At 28.7% G+C, this 13,808-nt stretch overlaps 1 protein-coding gene across 2 annotated transcripts; it reads right to left on the bottom strand.

Annotated features, from left to right (window-relative positions):
- Positions 1–5,965: 5,965 nt before the first annotated feature.
- LOC112702414 (auxin transporter-like protein 1) lies at positions 5,966–13,482 on the bottom strand. Of its 2 annotated transcripts, none has more exons than XM_072199963.1 (9): positions 12,611–13,482; positions 12,281–12,487; positions 12,004–12,189; positions 10,972–11,084; positions 10,712–10,895; positions 9,889–9,986; positions 8,746–8,953; positions 8,308–8,565; positions 5,966–6,471 (listed from the first exon to the last, which is right to left on the bottom strand). In XM_072199963.1, exons 2-9 carry the CDS (start codon positions 12,464–12,466, stop codon positions 6,247–6,249), a joined length of 1,458 nt encoding a protein of 485 aa, XP_072056064.1. In that variant the 5' UTR covers positions 12,467–12,487; positions 12,611–13,482; the 3' UTR covers positions 5,966–6,246. The 2 variants fall into 2 exon arrangements, with proteins under 2 accessions (XP_072056064.1, XP_025609215.1); XM_025753430.3 differs by having other exon boundaries at positions 13,039–13,336.
- Positions 13,483–13,808: the final 326 nt, after the last annotated feature.

Below are 13,808 nucleotides of genomic sequence, written 5' to 3' on the forward strand. Positions count from 1 at the left end.
TCCATAGAAGAAGAGGCTGCAAGTTAGAATTTGCCGGTCTTGAAGTTGGCTTTTAGAAGAACATTTGTGGTCTGATCGGGTGCTATGACAATGATATTTGTATTGAATGGTTTTATGTATGTAGCATTAGCCTCAACCATCGTGAGTTTGTGCGCTGCTACTTTGAAGAAAAACTCTTCATTCTCCGCACCATTTATTAGCGGCGTCGGCTGGGCGGTGTCGGATCAACTGCGGGGGAAGGGCTGCACGACTGGCGTGTTGAAGAGCTGCACGAATGCAAACTACACAACGGTGCTGCTCAGTGTTCGCGGTGCGCACCGCAGCGTCAGCCAGAGCTATGGACAATGGCGGCTGCTGTCGGTGGCGGCGTGGCACCGGTGAGACAAGAGGAGACTATGCGAGAAAGAAGTCACATCACTTGGGGGAGAGGGAGGCCAATTTTGCGTGTAAACTGTTATACATTTTTATTTATTTTGAATTTTAAATTGAAAAGTATTAAAAATTAATTAACTTAATTATCATTTGATGTTAATTTCAATTTTACTCTCATTGAATACATTGAATACTAAATTCATTAGCTTTTTATATTTTCTTTTAAATTATTAAATTTTCTCGGACTGTACAAAAAGGATTTACCATTCCTGAGATGGAGAATAACGTCACTCAATCTCATTTTAGAATACATCTCCAATAATATTTTCATATCAAAATTTTTATGCCAGATTTGAGATAGTGGGTGTAGAAATCAAAATCAAAGAGAAAATACACCATGTTGTACGTGACAGATTCAAAATTTTTACTATGTAATATTGCTATCATCAACCAAGACAAAGACATTGTTTAATTGGTTGTATAGTCTATTTGATTCTCTCTTGGTATTTTAAGGAAAACTATAACTCTATAATATAGTAACTCTACTTTTAAAGTAGTCACAATGGATATAAATAAATGGTGAATACTATGGTGTCTAAAAAGTGGTATTTATTTATTAAAAAAGGTTAAAAATTATTATTTAATTTAAAAGATATAAAAATAAATAATTTTTAAAAAATCAAAACTTATTATAAAAGATAAGTTAAATAAAAACTCATAAGTACCATAGAATTGGCCTAAATAAATATACTAGATGAGAGTATTGAGGTGAGATTCTTCCAACATTTAAACATATCCGATGGTGATGGATGGCTTTTGTTTCTGAAAATGGTGAAAATAGTATAGATAGAGTTGACGCCTGATCGACATATTCAGTGGTTATTGCTACATAATTTTGTAATAACGAGTTATTGCCGTATTGCATTTTTCAACACTCAAGACCCCATGTCTAAATCAAAGAGACTTTTGAGCTTCCATTCCCCATGGTACGGTCACATTTTTCTCCATCACTACATGTTTTGCTCTCCTTCCCAGCAATTCCTCATTTGCGTAGAATTTTTTGCTTAATCATCTTCTTTCTATTAGTAAATCTTTAGAATAATAATCTACCAATAACAAACATATTGCTCTTTGCCAAGATATTTTTTCGGGTTTGTTTGCCAAGATATTAATTATATAAAAGTAATTAACACGGAAGAAGAAACGTCATTAATTTATAATATTTAAATAATTAATTTAATTGATAAAATATTTTAAAGACGAATTTTAAAAAAATCATTTTTTTAAAAATTAATTTAACCACTAGCTCTAAATAAAAAAATTATTAAGAACTAATTTAACTTATCACAAATTATTTTATTAAAATTAGATAATATTATTATTTATTGATAATGCTTTTTATACGATTTAATTTTTAAATGTCTCAAAAAAAAATAACAATTGACCTTGACCCATAAATTTCTTAAGGTAGCGTTTGGTGGAGAGACAGAAACAAAAAGATTGAGACCGAAAGACAGAGACTAAGAGACAAAGATTGAAATAAATCTTAGTATTCTGTTTGATGCAAAATGGGAAACAAAATGAAACTCTAATTTAATTTACACAAAAAATAAAATTAAAATTAATTAATTGAAATGAGAGTATTTTAGGTATAAAATATTATTAAAATTTCAGTTTCTATCTCTAAAAATTTTAGTCTTCTGTGTCTCCACTTTTTGAAAGTATTAAAATACTGAACTTTTAAAAATAAAAATAAAAATTTTAATATTAATTTCTAAATCAACAAACATAATATTGAGTTTCAATATTTCAGTCTCTATTTCAACGTCTCAAAACAAAACAAACGCTACCTTCTAGAGACATGTCCATCTATGAAACAAAATCTGGACCAAATTTCTATAAAATTTGGCCTAACCCGAGTATGAATCAAGCCAAATTCTCTTTTGATTTTCCATGATATACTATAAAGTATAAATAAGGAGCAAGAAATATGTTCTAAATATGCATCCAAATCCTAATCTTCAACTCTTGAACTTCTACCAATTTAATCATTGAAGTCTTTTAAGGTATCCCACCATCATTTACTTGGATCATTTTTCAATTTAAAGTTCATCTTTTATGGCCTGAAAGCTGACTTAGCTAATGATATAAATTGGCACCTCCGTAACACTTTTAAATTAAAAAATAAGGAATTAGCTAACAGATTATCATTACTAAATATTTTTAAATTTTTAATTTTAGAAAATATATAATAAATATATTAAAAACTTAAATTTTATATGTTTTCTATAAAACTTCATTTTTAAAAATGTGTACTTATGAGTTTTGACATATATTAACTAAACACAAAAAGATAAACAGGGTTAATTATTTTTGGTAAGAACTAAGAACTAAGAAGAGAGTAAGTGTTTGAATATAGCCATATAGGGTTTTATTGGGTCTACATATATTGGGCTTTTCTGTTGTATTGGGCTTATATTCATTATAATAGAATATATTCCTACTTAGGGCTTTCTTCCTCCAATATTACAGAAAAATCCTCAAGCCCAAATCAGCAATTTTGAAGCCTTGTAGGCACAGATATCTCAAGGGCTGTTTGAGCATGTCACCCAATAAACAAAATGTTGACCAAAATTTGACCCACAGAAGAAGTTTTCCCGTGACTCACCCGAAGTTGTAAAAAATAGTAAAGCAAATTGGAAAGTTAAACACATTATTTTCACAAGTATCCTAATTTATTATCAAGGAACAACTGATTTGGCTCCAACTTTGTGATGATCTCTTAAATTCAGGACCCAAAAAAAGGAATTAGCCGAGTTTTACATACACTCCCAAAGCCAACTCAATACTGGTCCTTGCAAATTGGGCAAAAATTAATTTCTAGAACAATAAAAAAAGAATTAAGTATGATTTTGGTCTATAAGGTATAGGTTAGAAATTTTTTTTCATTCTCGACCTTTTTTCGCATATAAAATCATCTCGTTTAACTTGGTTCTAAAATTGTCTTTACTTTAAAGACCAAAATCATAAGGAGGTGGCGCCAAAAACGGCAGATGTGAATCATGAACAGTTTTTTCTTGTTCTCTTCTCCCTTCCCAGGAGTAGAAACACTCTCTTTCTCTTTTTTTTTTATTTTATAATTTTTTTTGCTATGGATAATTTGATCCAAAATTTTCATATTTAAGTAAAAAGAATGATTTTAAAATTTGGTTTTAAACTTTATGAACGATTTTGTATACAAAAAAAAAAAATTGGGGATGAAAAAAAATTCAACCTATACTTTAAAGACCAAAATCATACTTAACAGTTATTAAATAAATCATTATTCTATTTATTATTATTAAAGCAAATGTCTGATATTCCTAGTTAGATATTGTTTTTTGTATAATTTTCTTCCTTAGGCTGTGCAACACTCCTTTTCTTTTGGATTGTTTCACATATAATATACAATATTTCTATTTATCATGAAAGGGAGCTTTCCATCCAAATAATATCTAACAGAATAAGAAACATATGGACAGTTCATTTTACTTATGGAATTTTCAATCAATGATGGGAACAAAACAAAATAGTATATGTATCTATCATTGCCATAGGATTGGAGCATCTTTATGATTTTCTCCTTAATATAAGGTACACCGTAGGATTCTATATATATTTCAATACAAGACTCATATTAGAGAAAAAGGTAACAACTAAGCAAGTCGTGTTATGTATTGCAAAGGCTAAGATTCAGAGAATAGAGATATATTAAAGTTGAAAGGTACAAACACCAAACTCAAATGAGCCTTACAAAAATCCCTCAATTATTGCATACCAAACTCTATAGACTTTCCATGTCATACACACCAAGATGCCTCTTCATTCTTTGGTAAAATACTAAAATTCTATATTTATATTTTGAATAGCCAAATATTATATGTAATATAGGACTGAACCTAATAACCAAGGACATAATGATCATGGCCTTAAGTGAACAACCTAAGGGAATGATCAATTAAGAGTATAAAAAAAGTGGTAGCTATAGCCAAGAGTCTCAGTTCAGCATCTAATCATGACAAATTTCGTCATGAATTCATGTTTCACATGAATAGGTTTCAAAGACGGGAAACAACATATAAAGTAGGTTTTCTATATATCATAATATCTTTAATATAAATCAAGTAAATTCCTAATCTTGATCTCTAACAAAGAAGGAATTTGTTATATATATGTACTATACTAATATATAGGAATGACAATTTAGACGGATCTAAATTGACTCGATCTCACATTGTCTTAAATAGCAGATTTTTCAACAGTTGACCGGATGTAAAACGAATTTAGATAAAATTTGTTTGGTTTTTTGTGTTGTGATGAGTTTAGTTTTTCTTTAATTTATGACTATTTTGATGTTTTAAGACTATTTGTATGGTGTGTGTTGTGGCGATGAATAAATAATTTAGGATTATTTTTTTGTTTAATTATGTTTGTGAAGAACTTAATCACGTCTACAATTTTATTGATTTACTCAATTCAATTTGTTTATCTTCATATTATAATTTTTTTTAAAAAAATTTAGAAATTAACCATATTTTTTGTTCGAGACCAAACAAGACTGGATAGATATATACTTGGAATTTGGGTATGAGTATGAGATAAAAATTAAAATATTCGTAGGTAATAGGAAGAAAGTGGCGCGACACGTGGATATTCAGGGTGGGTAGGTAATTAAATATATGTCCCATCTCGGAAATTGATCTCTCCATTTTTTTCTGTTATTAGGTTGAATAAAGTGTAATCTCTCACCTTTAACTCTATAAGTATAATAAAAAATAAACGAGAAAAAGAATGTAATAAAGGATGAGATCTTCCATTAAATACTATCTAATTTTTTTGTTTATTGGAGAGGATCCACTCCCATCCCATCTCATTTCATTGCTTTTTCAATGAGGGTCTATTTATCGACTTTTTTTATTAACTAAATGTGATATTAGTTAAAATGGTAAATATTAGACCTAAATTAAAAAATTTTGGATTCAAATCTTAGATATTGCAAAAGTTTAAGTATATTTTTATCTTTAAAATTTAGTAAAAATTTTAAAATATTTTTAAATTTTATTTTATTTTAGTTTTATTTCAAAATAATTTTATTCGCGTAAAATATACTCTTAATAATTAATTTTTTAAAAAAATTTAGAATAAATTTAATAATAATTACATAAGAATAGCCTTTAATACAAACAAATTAAATATAATTATCATATATTGTTGAATTTGTTTTAAATTTTTTAAAAATTTAGCTGTTCGAGTAAATTTGATGCAAATAAAAAATTTTTAGAATAAAATTAAAATAAAATAAAATTTAGATATATTTTTTAAATTTTTGTCAAGTTTTAGAAAAAAAATGCTTTATCTTATATTTTTTAATGAATTATATATGAAAAAATATATTTTTAGTTTTTATTTTATTTTTGGCAAAAAAAAAAACTAGGAGGTAGGTGCTCTTTATTAATATTTATTATATAATATTTTAGTCTTTATTTGAGTGGAGGCATTATTAGAAACATGCAGACTTCAATTGAGACTGCCAGTCAAATGCAAAACATCATCCTTACGTTAACAAAGGCATGTTTTTGATTAACCACAAAATGATTAATTCAGAATGAAATCAACAATATTGCCTTTACTACTAAACAAGGAGAACACCACCATTAACAATAATAATGTGTCTCTACTTGGAGATTAAAAAAAGAAAAAAGTGGAAGAACACTATAGAGAAAATTCATATAGCTCACACCACACACAAAAGGGGGAGAAATACTAGCTAAATGACTATGATTAAAAAAAAAGTAATAATAATAAGGAAAAAGAAACATATATAAAATAAAATGTTCAATGATGAAGTGTTGCTGTGTGATTGGAAGCAGAGATTTTTGGTGGGCATTGGTAGCACTTAGCAAATAATCCAAATGTGTCAACTTGTTTGATGAAGTTAGTCATGCTTGCCCACCCTCCAAATCCAAACCCTACCACAAATACCCACACCACCACAAATGCATTCACAACAAACATTACTGTCCAATTTGGAATGAACACCGGCAATTTCTCTGCTGCATTCTGGTCCAAACAACAACGGAAAAAAAAAGTAAATGACTAATTAACAATCAATTAAAAAAAAAAAGAGATTTTGAATTTTTCGTCAAATTAGGGTTATTATTTCTTATTTTCGTATCGTACATCGAATAATTTCTTGTTTTATTGAACTAATTATTAGTATGATTGTTAGAGTAAATGAAAAATTCTTGCATCCTATTAATATTACAAGTATGAAGAGTACATTTGTGTATGAAATTAGTTTCACATAAAAAAAAAAATTATAAGATCAGAAACTCGTCAATTTAACATTTTAAAATTTTGAGTTTGATACAGGATCTTCTAAAAATATATAGTGTTTTTTTATGACATCTATGCTGTGGTTATGGGATCTACATGCACCATTAGTTCCTTGTGCAAGATATTTTATAAGAACCTGAATAGGAAGAGGGAGAGTTGAGTAGAAGGGTCAACATTAGGTTGGGCATGGCCCATATCATTGTTAAAAACTTAAAATGTGGTTTTGTATAGTTATGAATGGTAATATGACTATAGCATATAAACTCATGAGTGACAAAGAAATGACACCAACCCTAAAATTATAATATCAATTTCGAATAATTAAATACAACTAGTGAGTGGGACTAGGACTTATACTGCCAGTGACATAGGAAGTCACTTCCAAAGTTAAATCATTAAGCTAAGCTGGAATCATATCCTCTAAACACATGTTCACCACCTCACAAAGAGTTTCAAGAATCCATCATCTACATAGGTGGGTGCTTTCTAAAATCAAGCTCTTATCACTATCTTCAAACTTAATAATTGTTAGTAAGGGTTTAATTAGTTTCATTTCTTTATGGTGGCTTATCATATAATTTTAGTCGTATACATCACTCTCACTGTTAGATAAAGTATGGAACTCAATTAATATGGATTCTATATTCCATCTAAAAGATTGAGTTTGCTTGATGTACCCCCCAAAAAAAATTGATAAATACAAAAAGTTATTTCTATGATAAGATCTAATCTTAAACTTGGACCTCTGTAAAATCCTAATGCACCATCTTTACTCAAAAACTTTATGTTTAAAAGGTATTTGCTTTTTGTGTAGGGCAGAAAGCACATCGCCAATTAAATTTCCTTGTACTATTATATAGGTAGCTACAACCTACAAGCTATACATAAAGTTATGTCTAGACTTTTTATTAAAATCCTCTCAGTAATGATGTTAATTGTTAGCAATGTTATAAATGAATATCTGTAAAAAATATTATAAATAAATATATAATATTAGATGCATTTCAAATATTTTATAAATACCGTGTTTCAATAATTTTAGTCATTAATTTTGATCATAAAATATATACATGATAGATATCAATAACTAAAATTATTAAATTATTAATATTTTTAAAATTTTTAATTTTTTTATAATATTAAGTTGTTGAATAACAGGTAAATTCATTTCTTTTTAATAGCCACAATTTATTTTTAAAAGATAAAAATTGTGATAGAAAATACCGTCATAATTTCTCAAATTGAATTACCTGAATTTTTAATAATAAAATTTAAAACGACAAAATATGAATGAAACAAAAGAAGAAATCAAAATAATAGAGAGGAAATCCAGATAGATTATGCATTAGGTAGAAAGATATAACTAGAAACAAATTAAAGACATTATATCATTTATGAAGCGTTATAAGTATTATAAGAATATATTTCATTAGTTTTAATTATATATATATATATAATTAAAATCAATAATAACTAAAATCACTGAAGAACTAGTATTTTAAAAATATTTGAAAATTTTGATATCATTTATGATGTATATAGATAGCTTGGAACATTTACCTGTCTAGCAGAGGCAGACTTGTAAGTAAGCATATGAGCAGAAGCAGGGATGATATAGACTGTGAAGCTAACCAAAAGTGCCCCAACAGCTGAATTTATGGGTCCAAAGAATGGGAAAATTATGGCCAAAAACCATATTGGTATCACCACTGGTAACCTTGCTAATGCCCTTAAACATATGCTTTTTGTGTCATGCATTCCTATCACTTTCTCCCACACAAAGTACAATGGTGTGCATGCAAATCCAAATGTTATGAACTGCCCATTTCAAATACAAACTCATCAACACCAATTATGCACTCACAGTTTAAAGAGTTTTATATACTATTAAAAAATTTTAAAAAATGTTTAGAATATTAGTGTTCCAGTCATTTTAATCGTTGATTTTAATTAACATATATTGTATACAAACTACTTAAGTCCAATATATATACGGACCTGATGAATGAGCATTAAGATTACGCCGGCGTCGCGCCAGCCGGAGCGGGGAAGAAGGGAGAAGGCATTGGAATGGTCTAAGAGTTGGTCACCAAAGGCCCAATAGACAGCAATAGCAGATGGAAGAGTGAGGGTGAACACATAGAGAGTGGCAAAAAGATAGATATACTTGAACTTTTGAGGTTTCCACATTGCATGCATGATTTCCCTGCCATAGCCACATACTTCCATATTAGAAAAAGAACCAATGTTGCTCCAAATTGAAAATCAAATTCAATTTTGTCATTATTGTTAGTAAAAAAAAAAATGGTTTTATTCCAATAATTAACGTTAACTTTACCTAAATTTAGATTCTTGAGAGACAAACTATCATAAAAGTCTACATTCATTTTCTTTTTCACAATCCAAAATATTTTGTATTTATATGTCTGATCTCTGAAGTTACCCATTCCAGTAGTTTACAACTGCACTTCATTTAATTCCATTCCTTTTGTCGTGAGAAAAGTAAACTAGCACATACCATGAGGTAAAATGTCATAAAAATATGATACATTGATGGTATCTTGGAGGAAAAGCAAAATGCCAACATCTGAACAGAGTTTCACATTAAATATATCTACTGCTCTACATAAATAATAATACTAATAGTAATTAAAAGAATAAAGTTCAACTACATGGGTCATTAATTTTTTTAATTGATTAATGGCAGAGTATAATTGTAATCCAAGACAGACGACACTAGTTAGTGTGTGACGGTTGTTCAAAAAGTGCAAGATTTACTGTTTGTCTTATTTCCAAAGTCTCAATTTAGAATGGGGGCAAAAGCTGCTATTGAGGAAAAAAAAAAAAGTGGCCGTGCAAATGCAATAAACTTACCACTATATAACTATCTTTAATGTTTCATTGTCCTAGACAATAAAGAAAACTATCATCATTGTTCTGTCTACTTAACAAGCAAAAGATTAGAGGGGGGAAAATTGTTTTAAATTTTTAATACATTGACCATGTACATATTTTATATTATTATTTAATTAAAATTATATTTCATTTAAAAAATATTATTTTATTAATATGATAATACATGATTAAATATGATTAATTAAATTAAATGATATATAAATGCAAATGATTAAAGGTGCTTACACTGTGACGGCATGGCCGCCGAAAGTGTAGAGTATGTTGGTGGCGCCTGTGAAATACAAAACCAACTTGTTTGGGCCCGTGTGACTTACATTTTCAACCTGCAAAATTTTATACAATTCTAAAAGGAATAAAATAATAATTAATAGCTGATTTTTTTTTTAATTTTTCGTACAAGCAGATGGACCCCGCAATAGAAATGTCATGTCCTTGGTATTAAATATTAAAATAAATATAAAAATTTTAATTTTTAATTAGTTAATATGGATTAAATTTTATCCTAAAATTATTTTTTAGAGAATTTAGAATTTAGAAAAAAAATAATTGATTTTTTAGTTAAACTTTAAATGTTAACGTAAATATAACAAGATCCAGAAGAATTTTCTGAGACCGACTTAAAGTGAATAGAGAAGTTTATCAGATTATTGTCTATTGATGGATTTTGTACTATTATTTAGAGTATTTGGCAGAAAAAAAATAACAGGATATTCAATAATCAAGAAGTAGGTGTTACGAAAGTTATCAACAAGTCGATTAAGAATTATAAAGAATAGGTTGTTTTTGATTATTCTAGTTGTTGATGACAATGTCAGACATGACTGTAGTTTAATTTTTTTGTTTTGTTACTTAGTAACTACTCCACTTTGTTATGTTGGGCTTTTTGTTTTAAAAAAAAAAACAGAAGAAAAATTAAAGATTTAAAATCATTCTGTTAATTATTTTTTTTTTGTATTTAAAAGAGTAAACATTTAAATATATATTACTTTTTAAAAATATAAAAAAATAATTTTTTATTTAAAAATGAGAAGAATAATTAGACAATTACCTGGCCATGAAGAAGGGCAGCAATGGTTAAATACCAAGCAGTGTAGGTGGTCATGGCAAGGCCAAGGAAGGACCAAATCCTGTAGTTATGAAATGATGGTATGAAGACTGTGGTGGCACAGCATGCTCCGAATATGTATGTCCAAGTTCTCTTATCCAAGTGATCGTTTATGTAGTATATGTTACTGCATAATGCATAACATTAGTTAGTCACTAAGCATCTTCTAATCTAATATAAAATTGGAAATTACTATATGAAACCTTGCACAGGCTATGAGCTGGATAACAGATCCAAAGAGTAGAAAAGTGCAGTTGAATGCCAATCCAACGGCTTTCCAGTAAGGTCCCAGGAGTCCATCCAACACCTCAAACCACTGCATCATCCATCATATCAAATTATCAATCATATTCGCAGTTTTGACGCCTTGATAATTGTTTTGGGACAAAAATTTAAAATAAAATAAAATAAAATATATTAAAAATTTATGTGAAGTTGATGTCTGAAAATCGTTAAATGATTTGATAATTTGACTAAATTGTCTTCTAATGGCTCTTAGCTATCAACTTCACATGAAATTAACTGTACTTGAGTTTTTTCTATAAAATATATGTTAAAAATATTTTAATTTTGGATAAAAATTGTTAGTTTTTAATTTACTTGAAATTAATTTCAGTAAACAAGAATAAATACATAATTTTTTTTGTTGAATTGTGTTTATTTTAGGATAAATTTGGTTAATTAGAAGTCCTATATTTTTTAATTATTAAATAAAAATAAAGATTTTTATATTTTAAAAAAGAATATATATTTATATTTTTATTCATTTAAACATTAAAAATAATTAAAAATAAGTTAAAATTCCTAATTATTGTTATAAAAGAAAAGTTCAATTAAGAAGCTATTTTTATAGCCAATTTCAGCTAGTATGCTTACTTTTTCAATGTACAATAAAAAGGGCATTAATGTCTTTTTGTTTATTATTTATGTATTAGTGTCAGTCATATCCTTGGTTCTACTAAGCACAACCTTAATATCTCTTTATCTTTCTATTATGAGACACTGTACTCATCAAAGAGGCAAAGACAACAATATAAAGATGTGTCTGGTAAATGAAGAGCTTGAAGGAGAAGGGAGGGGAAAAAAAGAGTTAGTGAATAAAGTAGAATTGAAACCCAATCCTTTTTCACTCAAAAAGGCAAACTTGTAATCACAGCCTTAAAACAATTTAATGGTGGTTTTTCCTTGTTTGTACAGTAAACTAAACTCAAAGCTGAGAAAGAAAAAACTCAAACCTGAATGACATGGTTTTTGAAGCTGACATTCTCTTTCTCCTTGCGGGTTCTGTACTCAATGTAGAGAATGCTTATCAAATAAGCAGTCCAACTACCAAGAATTCCATAGAAGATTTGTAGTATGATTCCTGAAAGCATCCCTAGCTGTGAGAATGAGTATGGCAGTGTTAACAGAACCTGTGCTACCTGCAATATATAACAAACAAAGACAATAATCTCAGTTAGTTAGTTAGTTTCAACAATTATGAAATGAATTGAAACTGTTTTGTGTATATACCTGATTTGAGGCACAGCTGAACCAAGCATCATAAGCAGAACCACCATGCCAGAGAAGGCTTTTCAAGGAGGAATGTGAACCTGAACCACCACCTTCTTTCTCCAACTCTTCTCTTTCTTCTCTTTCAATTGTTTCATTCAGGCTTGACATCATGGTTTCTTCACCTCCTTGCTTCTGTCTTGACATTGTTTTTATGGTGATAAAGATCTGAAGAAGAAGAAGAAGAAGAGATCACATTAAACAGTGTTAAAATCAAGACATGTACCAAACCCCATGATCAAAACACAAAAAGGAGATACCGAACCGTGTATGATAAACAGTAAAAGCTACCTAATCTTAGTCAATAATGTTGCTTTGTGATGAAAGGAAAGGTTTTTTCTTTTCTTTTTCTCCTCTCTTGCTGCTGATTGACAGAGAAAATCATAGGCTTTTTTTCCACTCTGATCCTACTGCCAAATAGAGTGAAGACCTTAAATCCTAAAAATTAGACTTGTTCTTTTTCTTCTTTTGTGATCTGTGGTGATATATAGCTGAGTTGCTGTTAAGGTAAGAAGAGTCAATAAGGTTCTTAAATGCAGTTTTTTATTTTCCCCCCCTTTTTTTTTTCTTTCTGTACAAGGAATTGGCAGTGAGCTGGTAGTTTCAATGCAAAAGATATCAATGATAATAATAATAATAACAATAACAATAATAATAAGTAATCTTGTGGTGGAAAATTAAACCCTGTAAGGAAGCTAAGTAAGCACAGAAAGTAGTACTATGTTACTACTGTTTTTGATGAAGGGGGTGTTGATGGATGGTGATTGTTGGATTTGGAGGATCAAGATCTGACACAAAAGGGGGGAAGTAGTAGTACACCTGAACTCAGAGAGAGAGAGAGAGAGAGAGAGAGAGAGAGAATAAGAACAGTTTGTTATTGGGTATATATTGAAGTTGGAAGATGAAAATTAATGAATGAAACCAATGGGTTTGGTTTGGTTGTGATGTTGCTTTGGGGGGTTCTCTCTTATAGTTGTGTACTTTGTGATGTCTCTCTTTTCTTTCTCTCTTATGTTCTGTTCTCTGAGATGGTCCTCATCACAAATAATGTTACACACAAGTGAAGTAGTAAAAATCATATCTTGCTCTTCAATCTTCATGGATATCGTTTTAGAAAGCAAATTTTAATGTAATTTTTTTTATTTTGTTTAGAAAAATAAGATGTTTTTACTTTTTAAGTTTGGTGCATTTATACCAAATGAATACTTTCTATGATTTTTTTTAACAATGATAGTAAAATTGTCCAAAAAAAATATTTAGAGATTAACTAAATTTTATTTCGATCTTTTGTATACATTTTTTGTAATATTCATAAAAAATTAAATCAAATATATAATTTGTTTGTCGTTTATGAAATAATAATACACTTTGTCATGGCTAAATAATCTTTGGAAAGCTAATATGTCATCTCTTTTTCTTGGAGATCATTTTCTCAAAAACTAAAGGATGTGTTTGGTTGTACTTTTATTTTCAAGTTTTTTTTTTAGCA

The sequence above is a fragment of the Arachis hypogaea genome, chromosome 7, assembly GCF_003086295.3.
Source record: "Arachis hypogaea cultivar Tifrunner chromosome 7, arahy.Tifrunner.gnm2.J5K5, whole genome shotgun sequence".
NCBI lineage: Eukaryota > Viridiplantae > Streptophyta > Magnoliopsida > Fabales > Fabaceae > Arachis > Arachis hypogaea.